The sequence below is a fragment of the Diadema antillarum genome, unplaced genomic scaffold, assembly GCF_040938485.1.
Source record: "Diadema antillarum isolate AM-2024a unplaced genomic scaffold, OU_Dant_1.0 seq00000321_RagTag, whole genome shotgun sequence".
Taxonomy (NCBI): Eukaryota; Metazoa; Echinodermata; class Echinoidea; order Diadematoida; family Diadematidae; genus Diadema; species Diadema antillarum.
The window spans coordinates 1,464,350-1,478,326 of record NW_027271340.1 but is presented as its reverse complement, the minus strand read 5'-3'; the positions used below and the strand labels follow the sequence as shown (position 1 = coordinate 1,478,326).

Below are 13,977 nucleotides of genomic sequence, written 5' to 3'. Positions count from 1 at the left end.
ATTTAAGCCCTATCACTTCTGGTTCTAGAGAAGAAGATTTTTAAAGATTCCTTAATTTTAGGGTGTTTGGGCCCCCCTGGGGCCCCCCAGGTGGGCCATGGTGCCCATTTGAACAAATTGAGATCCTATCCCCCTAGGGATGCTACCTGCCAAGTTTGGTGAAAATCGGTCACGGGGTTCTCAAGAAGAAGATGAAAATGTAAAAAGTTTACGCACGACGGACGACGGACGACGCACGACGGACGACGCACGCCGGACGCCGGACGAAGAGCGATCGCAATAGCTCACTTGAGCCCTTGGCTCGGGTGAGCTAAAAAGAGAAATTTTAGCATTTCCATTTGACTATTGACCCTATGGCTTTATAATTTCTCTAGAAAATCTAACTAGTAATCACACAAAGTTTCATGAAACTACCTTCAGGCATTGCAGAATACATATCATCGCTGGGGTGACAAGACCTTGTATCTGAAATTTTGGTGAAAATGACTTTTTTGGATTAATAGTCAAATAATCCATTCAGTGATGTCCTGTCCAAATCCTAACTGTCTTACCCCAAAAATGAATCCACCACGGCATGTCCAAGGAAAGGCTATCTCATTCGCTACAGTGCTTTGGTCGCCATGTTTTTTGGCTCTCCTGATCATTTGACATTTTGTAGATCAATACAAGGTCTTGTCGCCCCAGTGACGATATGTATATGGAGGAAATAATGTTTTGTTTTGTTTTTACGTGACCTATGACCTTACGCATGTACATCCACAAGCTGATAAGTGCAGCTTCGTCCACTCATGTATACATATGCCAAGTTTCATTCTGATACCTAACAGTTAAGCTGTCCTAAAAATAGATTATGGGCAGATGGACAGAAAACCTGAAAAAACAATGACTCCAATGACATTTCTTACAGGAGGCATAAAAATAACACAAACATTCAGAAGAAAGTGTGACTTCTGAAACAAACTACTAAAAACAAACTATTTTGTCTAAAACATTGCATGAAATGAGAGCAAATCTTTCGATAAAATGTACTAACTAGTATTCTGAGGATTTCAGCAGGGGTCCCATTAGCATGGCATCAGGGTTCTACTAGTAGTATAGTCACTTGATATTGCAACATAAGTGTGTTTGATTGAGGGGCAAATTTTCATTTCCATTATAGTCAATATTTTCGCTCATCATTATTTTTGCAATCTAGAGCCTATTTATGAAATTTGTGAAGAAAAAAAAAAACACCACAAAATTTCAGCACATACAGTAAATTAACCCATGCACTCATCTTCTCAATTATCATCAATGTGCAAGTTGCATTGAACAATGAGAACTGGTAATTTTTTTTTTGTCATTCTGCCTTGTAACCAAGCATATTACCAGATCTACATGTACAAATTGTATATCTCTTTAAACCCAGCAAGTCTGAGCATTCAGGACAATTGAAAATTCCTGTACTGGCTCAATAGAGCCATTGAAATTTGACGACTGGGTAGCGCCCCGAAAGATGCTTTATATGACTGTTTAAGAATGATTTCAATCATCACCAGGCCCAACATTCCTGGCTCTGCAACACTCGCCTTCGGGGATATGGAAAGGTTTCTCAAATTCAAACGTGCTGCAATGTGCTGTTAAAGACTTTCTACCTGATAAAATGGATTCTACTAGGACAAGCTCACAGTAAAAGTACAAGCATTCAAATTTTTTGGTGGTTGATATATGAGAAAGTTTCTGCATTATGAGTAAGATTCTTCCCAAATAAAGATAAAAAAGAAAAGTGAATTACTTCTAGAAATGGAAGAAAAGGAATGAACATTTATAAAAGGCATTGGTAAAGCAAGCCTTAAAGTAATTTTAGTCTGTATAAACTACGTAATAACTCAAAATATCAAAACATGCTTAAGTGATGCAACATGGGTTTTGAAAGCACACCTGTATCTACTCACAGAAAGAGCTTCCTACGCACAAGATTGGATCATGCGGTTAATGACAACACTAAGCAGCATTTTCAGGGATACCTTTTAAATTTTGAAATCACTCTCTTCTTCCCCGAGATTATCTGCGTGCCACAGACTGTGCAATGTTCCGTGCAGAGGAGCGCGGCCCAACTCACCTGAGTCCCGCATGTCTGTCAGTGATTATTGTACCGGAAGAATTCTCACCGACTTCTGAGTAATGTTTGACTGTCAACATCAGAATACACATGGTGCCCCGGTACCTCAAGTTCTCCTCCTGTGACACAGCCATCCCTAAAAGCTTTACAACTTCCTTTCTGGTTCCTCGTTTCTTTGCCTCTGCATTTCTTTCATGCTCTTTCTTTCCCTTTTTTTTTCATCATTGCATCTCATCTTCGTCCTAATTCCTGTTCTACTCTTCTTGATCTTTCCTGTTTTCTTCTTTTTCCTCTTCCCTTTCTTCTTCTTCTTCTACTGTTGCTACGATTTGTTTGTTTTTTTCCTTCTGTATCCATTCTGTTTCCTCTTGAGCACTCCTCTTCATTTTCTTTCAATATTTTTCCTTTCCCTACTGATTCATACTCTATCCTAACCCTCTCTCATTTTCATCTGGGTCACTGGAATGGTTATACTAGAATATGAACTTAAATCAGCATCCACAGTTTAGGGAGGGGGAAGACTTGACCATTCAGAAGATCTTTAGATTTCATTTGGCACAGCTTTTAGACATAGCAATAGCCAGCTTTGAATGCACCTATGTCTGCAATAATGAAACAGGGGCTGGGCTTCACAATTTAAAGCAATTTCAGTGAATATGGAGAGTAGAAGGGGGGGGGCTTGTTGAGGACACCTGCTGTCTTTGAGAGAGGAGCAATGGAATATGTCACCTTGCGTATGAGACAAAAACAAGATAATCCAAAGTGAAACCTGGTTGCTGAAAGCTGCCACATCCACCTGCAAAGACTGGGCAGGAGAGGAGGTGTACAGTAGGACCCCCCTGGAACAATGAATCATGTGAGATAGCCATCGTGCGCCTTCCTCTTTCCCTCTGACAGTCTCGGAACGCGCACGTGTCATAATCGAACGCACAACTCACTCTCCACTTTCAGTGCTCACCGTCTGTGGCTCATGTATTCGGGGGGGGGGGGGGGGGCAAGCATGCGCGCCTCGCACAGAGTGCCGTTCGAGGAAGGAATATTGTGGACGAGGAGGTCGAAGTTGCGTGGGAGGCAACAACATCAAAATTATGATGTACAACTTCTTCAAGCTCTTCATTTATATCAGAGCTACAAAACGAATGCATCACTTAAAAAGCTTTCTCAAGGACACTTTTCGTTGTTGTTGTTTGGTTTTTTTTCCTGCCTATGCGTACAAGTAAAAAGTGAACAAAAGCACAGCCAGCAAATGACTGGATTGTAGGCAGAAAAGACAGTGGACTAATGTCAAATTCTGCCTAAAACTTACTGTCCTATCCAGCAGGATAATAGCTGGACAGAATAGCTTCAAGAATATATATAATGCATGCTATTAAAGGTAAAAACAAAAAAAAAAGGGTAGGTAAGGTTCAACTAAATAATTGCAAGCTATGAAGTTTGCTTTTCAGATTTCCTTTACCTTTAGTTTTAATCACGAATGACTGCTTTTATACCTAAAATACCAAAACACTACATGGGGACCCACTGAGGGATCAGAGACCATCTACATAAATCCTCTGTTCTCTTTACTTTTCTTTTCTTACTGTTGGTAAAAATAAATCAGCATGTTTTCCAACAAAAACTGTGTACTGAAAGCTCATTTAATATTTTCTATTTATAATGGACTTAATGTGGTTATTCACAAAGTATTGCAAGCATTTGTTACATTTATCTCTGTCATAATAAAGTACATTATTAGCAATTTCTACTGGTTAGACTTGCCCAACAGACTGCAGATAAATGCAAGCATACAAACCTTATAATCTACATATGAGAACTGATATCATTCAATTGAGGAAAATAAGCCTTTAGCAAAACATCAAATTCAAAACTACTGGGTACAACATCACATCTTTTATTATTATCATCATTAGTATTTTAAATATAATCATCATAAACTTCATTTGTAATACTATTATAATTATTATTGTCATTATCATTATAACATATTTCTATCATTATTACCATCTTTATTATCATTACTATATTAACACAGGATACTGTCTATCATGTTTGTGTATATAATGTATTTGCAGAACTTTCTTTGTCTTGGTAACATGCATGCTAAATATGATAAACTTTCATGGGCATTATGCTCACTGTACTAGACACACAGATCAGAATTCTTAAACAGCACAAAAAAATTTAATAAATAAAGGAAGTAGTCATTTCATAGGACCAGATCAGTAGGAAAGAGAGAGAGAAAAAAAAAAAGAGAAAGAAAATCTGAGTGAAACACATCTGAATATTAGATTTAATTCATCAACTGGTAAACTCCGTGAAAGTGTAGCATCTATTGTAATATTCCATAGGCCATTCAGAGTTGTTCCTCAGCTATGATGTATGACGTCTAATAACCCAATTTAGTGTCCTTTACGACAAGTACCTAACAGGCACATTTACACAAATTCTTGTCTTTCGGCGCGCTGTTATCCTTTAATCCTGCACGAACAAAGCGTTTTCTTTTCCCAAACGTCAAGCGCGCACATTTTTGCACAAATCTGGGACTCAAGGGATTTCTCCCTTCCAAACTTATGTTTGTCTAGACACGCCTCATCCCCCAGTTTCCTTCCTCTGCATTTCTTTTCCTTCTTTTTTTTTTTAAATCACAGGAACTTGTGATAAAAACTTGAGTGGGTTACGCTTATTTGCTGGAGTTTCCTCTTCTCCTCACATACCCTCTCCCCCTTCTCCTTTCCCTTTCCCCTGGCAGTTCTTGATGAGGGGGGGGGGGGGAATCAACATTCTCTATTAAACACAACTGGCATCACTCTTTGTTTTGGAATCTTAAAGCGCATCTTTGGTCGGAAAGCTAAAATTTGAATATGAAAAGAAGGTATGAGAAATTGAGTTCACAACTTTTCCTCACATTCTCTACCAATGTTTGTTTAATATTTGATATTGTATCAAAACGCCAATTCAAAACACCTTGCTGTTACGTTTACAATCCTAGCTCTGAAAAGCGTCCACATTTTGCACCAGGTGCAATTTTATACACATGTTTGGAGAACTGTTGCAAAATCATCAAGTGGGCCTACTTTAGAATTGTGCATTCACAACTTGTGCAGTTTGCTTGACTTCTTGCATGCAGTACTTCTTGTACATGTATACCTACTAGTTTCAAATTAAGACATTGTAGCAGAGTTTTATAATTTATTTTTTATTAGTCTTGTTTTCACACAGTGGCTCCATCAGTGAGTTGAACACTATTGTTCATGGAGGCCCTGCACAGTATGGACAAGACACACATGTATTCATAAACATCAAACATCAAACAGTTGTTATTGTGACTATTCATTCAGTTGATAGAAAGCTCAACAGCTTTAAGACATGGTGTGTTCTTTGAAGTCAATGTAAATTGTATTTTTGAATGGGTGGTATTGTGGTGCTATTGTATAGACATTGCTCAAAGTGAAAAATATAGCCCACTGCTTCACTCACAAAGTCCTTGGGTAATTTTTTTTCCCGAGAAATTATCAGCTTGTCATAATCAAGTTAGCAACTCTGAATTTTACTGCATGTTCTATAATGGAGGAAGATATCAAAGTACTCTTACAGTATTAGTGAATTTAAGTTTGTCATGTCGTCTTTTGTACTCCTTTTGCGCCAATTTACTACAGCCACATACGATATGTTGCACTGTCTCGTCTCTTTCTCGGCATACCCTGCATGTGGCATCCACATCTCTCTTCTGTATCTTGGCTTTTAGAGCATTTGTTGACAGTGCTTGCTCTTGGGCAGCGATGATCAGTCCTTCTGTCTCCTTCTTCAGTTCTCCTTTCTTCAGCCATAACCATGTGTCATTACTGCTGATGTTCTCCGTCTCTCTGCAAAACTGCCCGTGCAGCTGCTTTTCTCTCCACTTTGCAGATCTTTCTGTTCGTTTCTGGCTTTTGAAAGTAAGTGGATCAATGGCGTTTACATTATTTCCACTTTCAACCAGAACGGCTCGAAGGAGTTTTCCCTCACTGCTGTCTATGTAATTGTTGAGGCTGATTTGCTCCATTTCAACGCAATCTGACGCACTCACGAGCCCTCGGCCTCCTTCTTTCCTTGGCAGGTACAACCTGTCGACATCAGCACTCATTTGGTGGGTTTTGTAGATCGAGAGCATCTTTCTTGTCTTCCGATCCATACCAGTCAGTTCCGCCTTCGTCCATTCGACCACTCCTCCTGTGTATCTCAAAACTGCTACCGCCCAGGTGTTTAGAGCTGTGATCACGTGTCCACCATTTAAGTGTGATTTTAGTACACTTTTTACACGTGAGAAGTACTCCTTCGTCACAGACACTTTGATAGCATTGTTCGAGACATCATCAGATTCCAACACTCCGAGGTATTTGTAATTCTCTCCTTCCTCCAAACTCTGTAGTATTCTTCCATCAGGGAGTGGTATTCCTGCACTCTTCACTCGTCTCCCTCTCTTCATAACCAGGGTAGCGCACTTGCCGATGTCTTTGCTGACCAGACGAACCGTTTGAACTAGCTTGTCGCACTGCTTCTCGTCTTTACAAAAGAGCTTAAGGTCGTCCATGAACAGCAGATGATTGAGGGAGCCATGATTTCCTCCGAGGTCGTAACCGGCCGATACATTTCGCAGAACGCTTGTAAGTGGAATGAGTGATATAACGAAGAGGAGAGGTGACAGTGAGTCCCCTTGGAATATTCCTCGTTGTATTCTCACCTGACCAAGATCTTTGCCATTCGATGTGAGGGTTGTGCACCATGCCTTCATAGAATTTGTCAGTAAAGTTCGGATGTTATCTGCAAGTCCGAACATTTGCAAGCATTCATCGATCCACAAATGAGGCACCATATCATAAGCCTTCTTGTAATCGATCCAGGCTACACACAGGTTGGTCCTCCTTCTCTTGGAATTTCTCATCACCATTTTGTCAATTAGTAGTTGGTCTTTAGTTCCTCTGCACCCTCGCCGCCCACCTTTTTGTTCGACAGGGAATAAGTCCTTCCCTTCAATGAAGCAATACATCTCATTCGCTATGATGCCAGTCATTAACTTCCATACCATGTTTAAACAAGTTATGGGTCTGTAATTTGAGGCAACATTACCTTTGGATTTGTCCTTCACGATGAGGACCGTCCTGCCTGTGGTCATCCAGTGGGGAACCTCCCCGCTCTCTAGAGCAAGCTGTAGTTGCTTTGCTATTCTCTCATGGACTGCCGTGAAATGTTTGATCCAAAATCCATGCACTGCGTCTGGTCCTGCTGCTTTCCAGTTCGGCATTTTGCTCAGTTGTTTCTTCACTTTTTGTGTATCAATGAAGATGTTTTCTTGTTTCTCGACATGCTTGAGCTGTCTCTTGACATCTTTTAGCCATTGTGCATCCTTGTTGTGTTCAACTGGATTACCCCAAATCTTACCCCAGAATTGTTGACATTCGACTGGGTCTGGATGTTCCTCCTGGTGATTTCTAGTACCACTCAATTCCTCATATAATCTCTTCTGGTTCGTCTTGAAGAGTTTGTTCTGTCTGAATTGCGTTACACGTTGCTGGTATCGTTTTACCTTGGCAGCCTTCGCTGTCACACGCTGCTTGAGCTCTTCAATGACGACAGTCCTCCCTTTTTCTTTTACGTTGTACCTTTTCTCAATTTGAGATAGTCCTCTGATTTTCTTAGTGCCTCTTTTTGCTCTCAGTCAGTTTACTTAATATAGCAGCCCTCATCTCCGTTATTTGTCCCTCCAGCCGTCTTTTCCACCATGGCTCAGTTTTATTAACTTTCTACTTAGAATGCACTTTAAATCCAAGATCTTCAGTTACAACTTTGGCTGCAGCATAAAGTAGAGCGTTTGTGTCTGTTATGCATGTGGTATCGATGGTGTCCAATACTTCGTTAACGTCCCTAACATGTCCCATCAGCTTGCGTTTGTCTACTGAATTGAGAGCTGGTAGCTTTCTTCTTTGAGAATCTGTCATATATTCCAAGATTCTCGACCTTATTGTTGTTTTTTCTTCAGAGAGTTCGAATTCAATTCGTGATGCTTCCGTATCTGCCCCCATCTGTTCATTGTCCTCATCACTAGCGTGGAGCGTGGTATTTGGAGCACAGTTATCATTTATGGGTCTATTATTCTGCAATGTATCGTTATTTGTATCTCTCTGCTCCACCTCTCTCTTTATCTCCTCCAACTCGACTTCAGAGAACCATCGATTTACTCTTATAGCTCTGACTTGATCAGCTAATCTCTGCTCTGATATTGCAAAGAGTTCTTCCTCCTCCCAAAAGCGCTTCATGCGCTGTCGATAACCTCTCTTCCTTGGCTCATTATTATTATTATTATTATTATTATTATTATTATTATTATATTATTATTATTATTATTATTATTATTATTATTATTAAGCCAAACATGAATTCTATCCACAAACATAGAACCTAACTCTAATCCTTTTCCTCACATCAAACTAAACCTAAGAACCCCATCACAACCCTAACCCTATCCCTAAGTCCTTAGGAAACGTCAGACCAGAGTAATTTTTGAGGAGCAAATGTCGTGTTAATACAAATGTACACTATAGTGGCCCTGGATGTGGAGTATCAGATGGCTCTGGCAAATTGCTATGATTCATTTCATCTCATTTCATCGTTACAGTTTCAAGTCATACATTGTACTTTTGTAGTATGAACATATTCATTGTGGGGGACCAATAAGAGCCTTCAGGATTGATGGGAAATGGCCCCAAAGTAAGTACAAGACTTTCACAACTTAAAAAATACGGGTACAAAATATATAGAACACAAATGGTATACAATCGATTTTGGTCAGTTTAAATTATAAAGAGATAATGATGTTCGCTCAACTTGTCCTGTGAATGAAAATACGATGTAGTTTGTGTTTGTGTGTGATGATGAGATATTTGTGACTATCTGTTTATATCTTGCGAGTACAGCGCTCGATCAAAGTACAATGTAGGACTATGATGGGGACCAAGGCCCTCGAAACTGTTGTTATCATTTTGCATGCAGTACAGTTCTTATCAATGCAAACTGTATGCACCCTTCTCTCACTTTGCAGCACAAGTACAGTGGGCTTGGAGACACTGTCAATCCACAACAGTATAAGGTAGACAAATTCCTTCCATCCTGCCCTATATAGATCTATGATGGTACATCATGTAATGTTTAATGATTTACTGCAATTAGCCGGAACGCAAAGCGTTCTGGCTCTGTATGTGACAGTTTGGGTTTAAAATCTCTGCATCCGGGTGGTAGTTTGGCATTCTGAGCTTTAGAAACTGGATTATTACAATCTGAGTATATGTAAAGATGTAGGTAAATCATTTAAAACTCACCAAAGGTAAAATTTGGACAATCTATTACAATGTAAACCGACATGAGATTGCTACACTTCGATTGCATAAAATAAGCAATTTGGAAATTATGTGCATGACTAGCCAATCTATCGCCTGTGCATAAGCATCAAAGACATTAATTAGCCCAGGGCGCTCTGTTGTGATTCATGGAAAGAAGATGAACTAAGTAAAACCTCTTTACAAGACCATGGGAACAGTCTGGGCAGGATATGTGCAAATTTACCAAAGGTAGTAAAGTCAACATTTATGTCGTATAAATGCAAGCCCTATTGCTGGTGAAATAGGCACTTTGGTATTAGAGCCTGAACTTATGTTGCTACTCAACAGTGCAACTATTCATTCAGGGCACTGATCCCACAGACAGTGTCAACAGTGGAGCGCCGCGCGCCCCAGGGTTGGTTCAATGAAGAGTAATATTAAGCTGTTTTCATTTTCTTAATATTATAATGGACCAATTTCTTCAGAATGACAATTGACCACAAGCTTAGATAAACGTGTGATCTACACAGCAGAACACGTTTCTTATAGTGTAGAGGAAAATGCTCATAATCACTCTGGCCTCACCGGCCTTGCTGGCTGCCACTTAACTATATACAGCGTAGTCGTGCTTCGCACGGCGTCTGGTCAGGCGAGTTTTCACTTGAATAAAATTAAAGGTTAAAGTTTACACAGAAAAATCCGTCAGTCCGGAGGAGTTTTATGAATTTTTTTCTTTATTTCAACGGTCCTCCTCCGGAAAGGAGGGGATTCCATGAAGCCAGACGTAGTCTCTCCGACGACAAGATACAGACGGTGAGTTGGCTCAGTCAGTAGCGCGTCTGCCTCACGATCACGCGGCGGCCCAGGTTCGAACCCAAGTCTGGACTGAGCAATGTTGTGTGTAAGCATACCACCTCCTCTAGCAAGAGGCAAAACACTCTGTCCCTCGGATAGGACATAAAATGGAGGTCCCATGTAAGAGAGAGTAACAACTCATGCACGTAAAAGATCCCGCTTCATTCATTCATCGCAAAGAGCAGGGTGTTTAACCCGGTGAAGTGGTCCCACCTCACTCACATCCAACTAAATTTTACAACTGGACCCCATGGAAGACCAGCTTAACGTAGCTGAATATGGGCTATCCAACCATCTTTTCAGATGGAAATGAACAAAAAAAAAACAACAAAAAACAAACAAACAAATACAGACTGATCTTTCGGTCAATCATTTGAACTAGACCTAATTTACTGAAGCAAACGCAAAGTAAACTTAGACCTACACTGTAGGCTAACACCAAATTCAGCGTATGGGACCACGTACTAAGACAAGTGGCATTTACTGACGTTTGTCCTTTGAAAACTGCTCAGAAAAGCGAAACGTTCGCCTACTTATCATGAAAAATTACATTCAATGTGTACTTTGTTAGTATGATAAAATGCAGAAAATATCTAGTACTAGTTCTTACCGCTGATGATGAATCCATGTTTACGTATGCCAACGTGTAGTCTCGAGATTCACGATAAATGACGTGTCTACGTCTCGCTCTACTCGAGAGATAAGTTCCGATGATGCGAAGCGCGAGAAGTTATTCATTTTCTATAGAGGGCGTCTTTTATGACGGTGGTACACCACAGAACTCTTCTGTGTGGTACACACTGTTGACTGCTGCGGCGCGGTATACACCTGTCTATAAACAATCATGATACTGCTGTTAGTTATAATAATATGTACATTGTATCAATGGCTATATATCGGCGTAACATAGGTCCTATAAATGCAGCTGTACAACTCTTCGCAAAACATGTTTAAAAGTTTTGTTGCAGTCACAATCATGGCATAGCTAGTCAAGTGCAAGTAAATAGCTGCTGTCAGAAAATGATATTTGATAATATCAAATTATATAGAATAGCGCCTGTAGATGCATTTAAATGTACAGTTTGCATATTGGTATTGGTAGGCCCTATGTTATTATTGTTAGGCCGCTTGTATGCAATCGTTTCCTTTTTTTGCAATTTGCTTGTTAATGATTAACATATTAGACGATTGATTTGATGACGTCCTGATTATTTTCAAATCTTTCGGTATACTGACGGTCATAACAGAATAATGATATCGCACACACAGTGCAGAGTGCGTGAACATATTACAGTAATCGCATCAACTAAGATTCACCTTCAAAAACGTTCAGCATTCTATTAAATAAGGGTTCCCCTCTTCTAGAGAGCTTTACCTATCTCTGCTTATTCAATCATTAAACGGTTTTTCTACCTGACATTTCCAGGTAATTATTTCACGTGCAATTTCCTCATCTAGCTGTAATTCTATCCATCTTTCTCCCTTACACCTATCAAAACAATTATCATTAAATCCAATGATCAAGCAACTATCAATATTAACATACAATCTTATAAGCGTTTCATTTCCCTGAATGTCCTGCTATTCCTGCTTCTTTTTGTCTGTATTATTTTCATTCGTTCTTTCTTTCTTTTTTTTCTTTCTTCCTCCCGTCCTTCTATCTATCTCTTCCATTCACAGTTTATTTCTCCTGTCGGAAATACGTCAGTCGATAGTCAGTCAACCGCGGAAGTCCAATACGTGGGAGGTTTGTATAAAATTGCGAGGGCGAGAGAGCGGAAAACCATGCAGAGTACAGTAAGCTGAGTCTGGCTCGTCCGACTGCCTGATGCTGCACGTGCATGCTTACAGAAAAGGAAGGCTCGTTACTCATACTCTTCCAAGCCGAGTCGGAGATCGATGCCTTAATGTGTTCAATGTATAAATGACATATTATACTGCACTATTATAGACCAGACTAAACTTGGTGCCCCCCGGGAACATTTTGCCACATTAACCTCACTCTTCATCTTCATAATGTGAGTTGCTGTTACAAGCACTCGTAGATAGTTACAATACCTGGCCTACAGTATCGTGATTTCATGAAGGATTTTGTGGTGCTGCTTTTGGCTGAATTTACAGCGAGGCTTGCTGTCGAAGCGAACATTAATACGTAATCAAAAGTCTCAACATTTATTCTATTTCATTTTCACATTTTCTTTCAAGACAGCATAATGATTATTATTTTCATTGCAAAAAAGCCCCCCCCCCCCCCACCAAAGGAAAAAAGAAATAGTAAGAAGGTAGGAACCGTCGTGTGAAAATTATTGTTTATTTATTTTACATTGCAGGGATGGCCTGTTCAGTTTTGCAAAACTGCTTTCGAAGAGGCCTCAATGTCAAGACCTTTCCAAACTCGAAACTTCGTTCGCTTCGTGGCCACGATATGTGTATATACATGAAATATTTCACCGAGAAACCATTGGTGTATGTACAGTAAATGATAAGGCCGTTGACTCTTTGACGAAGCAGGAAGAGTTTTAATCCTCTTTGAGCAAAAAGTTTTACCCAATGTGAAAATGGGCAATTGTCATTCCTGGGATTCCCAGGAATGACAATTGCCCATTTTCAGGCTGGGATATAATAAGGATAACTTCAGGGCCCTCTGGTATGAAGCAGAATCTAAATTTTGAAGAGGGTTGCCCAGGTAGATAAGATCATAATATCATTTTTGTTGTTATTATTATCAAAGGCAGCGTTTATCATATAAAATGATGACAACTTATTGGTTGTTGAATCATGAACTTTGTGATTCATTGAATTTTTTTTCTTGATTTTCATGAGAGGACCCGAATCTCCAAGCACTGCGTATATTTTTCTTGCATTATAAGCTGACAGAAATTATTTCTCATTTGTATTTGTGTTTTCATTTTCAAAAAGCAAAAACAATAACATCCCGGATAGCCCATTGTCAGCTGCGTCTTAGCGACACCACTGCTCTTTCCTAGAGTCCCCATAACAAGTGACTTGGAAGCAAAACTAACATCTAAGCACGTTTTGGGAGTTTGGTGACTCTTGTAAAACACAAAGAACAAAAAACAAACAAACAAACAAACAAACAATAAAAGAAACATGTATACACAACGAAACAACAAAACATAACATGAACAGAATTAAATAGAAATTGTATGAAAATCAGGTTGACTATGTTGATTTGTTTTCGTGTGATATAATATTGGACATGACACAAAAGTAGATTCCTCTGCCCTTTTCCCAGTCATGATTAGCCATATGATATTCGCGTCATGTTTCCTTGTTTATTGATGGACATAATAAAACGAAGTTTGAATGAAAGTTTGAGGAGGTGGGAAAGAGTGTTTCTATTTCGAACTTCTGTAGCTCCTGCCAAGTTATGACTTAGATGTTGATCATAATATCGTTACTCTTCTGGATTTTAATCGCAAACTCACTGCGTTCAAAGGTTAAGTATTCTGTGTAAAACAATTGGTAGTTATAAAATTACACATTTTCACGGTTAAAACGGACTTGCCTATCTTCAAAGTTCAAATAGGCAATCGAAAAAAAAAAAACCAACTGTCTAATCTTTAGATTATTCAGTTTATATTTGGTAACAAAAGGTGGAAGCCGGGAAGCTCATTTTGTCATAAAAACATCCGTCAGATTTATTTA

The 13,977-nt window shown here is 39.4% G+C and overlaps 1 protein-coding gene across 2 annotated transcripts in view; it reads right to left on the bottom strand.

Moving 5' to 3' along the window:
* LOC139730563 (coatomer subunit zeta-1-like) overlaps nt 1–11,012 on the bottom strand; it is a 112,489-nt gene extending 101,477 nt beyond the window's left edge. For both annotated transcript variants that reach the window (XM_071641414.1, XM_071641415.1), the window contains exon 1: nt 10,919–11,012. In XM_071641414.1, coding sequence (XP_071497515.1) covers nt 10,919–10,936 — 18 coding nt within the window. In that variant the 5' untranslated portion in view covers nt 10,937–11,012. The remainder of the gene's footprint in view (nt 1–10,918) is intronic.
* Nucleotides 11,013–13,977: the final 2,965 nt, after the last annotated feature.